Source organism: Corvus brachyrhynchos, unplaced genomic scaffold (genome assembly GCF_000691975.1).
Source record: "Corvus brachyrhynchos isolate BGI_N302 unplaced genomic scaffold, ASM69197v1 scaffold365, whole genome shotgun sequence".
Taxonomy (NCBI): Eukaryota; Metazoa; Chordata; class Aves; order Passeriformes; family Corvidae; genus Corvus; species Corvus brachyrhynchos.
The window spans coordinates 1,290,549-1,290,944 of NW_008239544.1; the positions used below are offsets into that span (position 1 = coordinate 1,290,549).

The 396-nt window shown below is 68.7% G+C and overlaps 1 protein-coding gene across 1 annotated transcript in view; it reads left to right on the forward strand.

Moving 5' to 3' along the window:
- The window catches only part of UTP4 (UTP4, small subunit processome component), a gene marked incomplete at its 5' end in the record, with an annotated part of 4,177 nt that overhangs the window by 2,101 nt on the left and 1,680 nt on the right, over positions 1 to 396 (forward strand). The window contains 2 exon segments of the mRNA XM_017741353.1: positions 7 to 114; positions 352 to 396. The exon segment at positions 352 to 396 is cut by the window's right edge and continues 1 nt beyond it. Of these exon segments, the coding sequence (XP_017596842.1) occupies positions 7 to 114; positions 352 to 396 (153 nt within the window).

The following is a 396-nucleotide window of genomic DNA, read 5'->3' on the forward strand; positions in this document are numbered from 1 at the left end:
CCCCCCCCCCCCGCCCCAGCCTCTTCGTCGCCTCCGCTCGAGGATCTGTCCACGTCCTCCAGCTGCTGGAGCCAGGGGGCTGCAAACACCTGCACACCCTGCGGCCGCCCTCAGGTGTGGGCTGGGGGGAGCTGGGATGGTGCTGGGGGTTCCTGGGCTCCACATCTCCCTCCCCTGTGGGGGCAGAGGGGGGATGTCCCCCTTTCCTGCCCTGAGGGGCACGTGAGTTTCTTCTCCTGGGGTTGTTTGTGCCCTGATGGCCTGGCACTGGAAGATCTGGGGATGTGGGGTTGGGTGTCCCTGGGGGGTTTGGGGCTCCCAGCACCCCTCTCAGCCTGAGGGTCTCTGCAGGCTGCTCTGAGGCTGCTTAGCTGCTGGCGCCGAGCGCGGACGGGC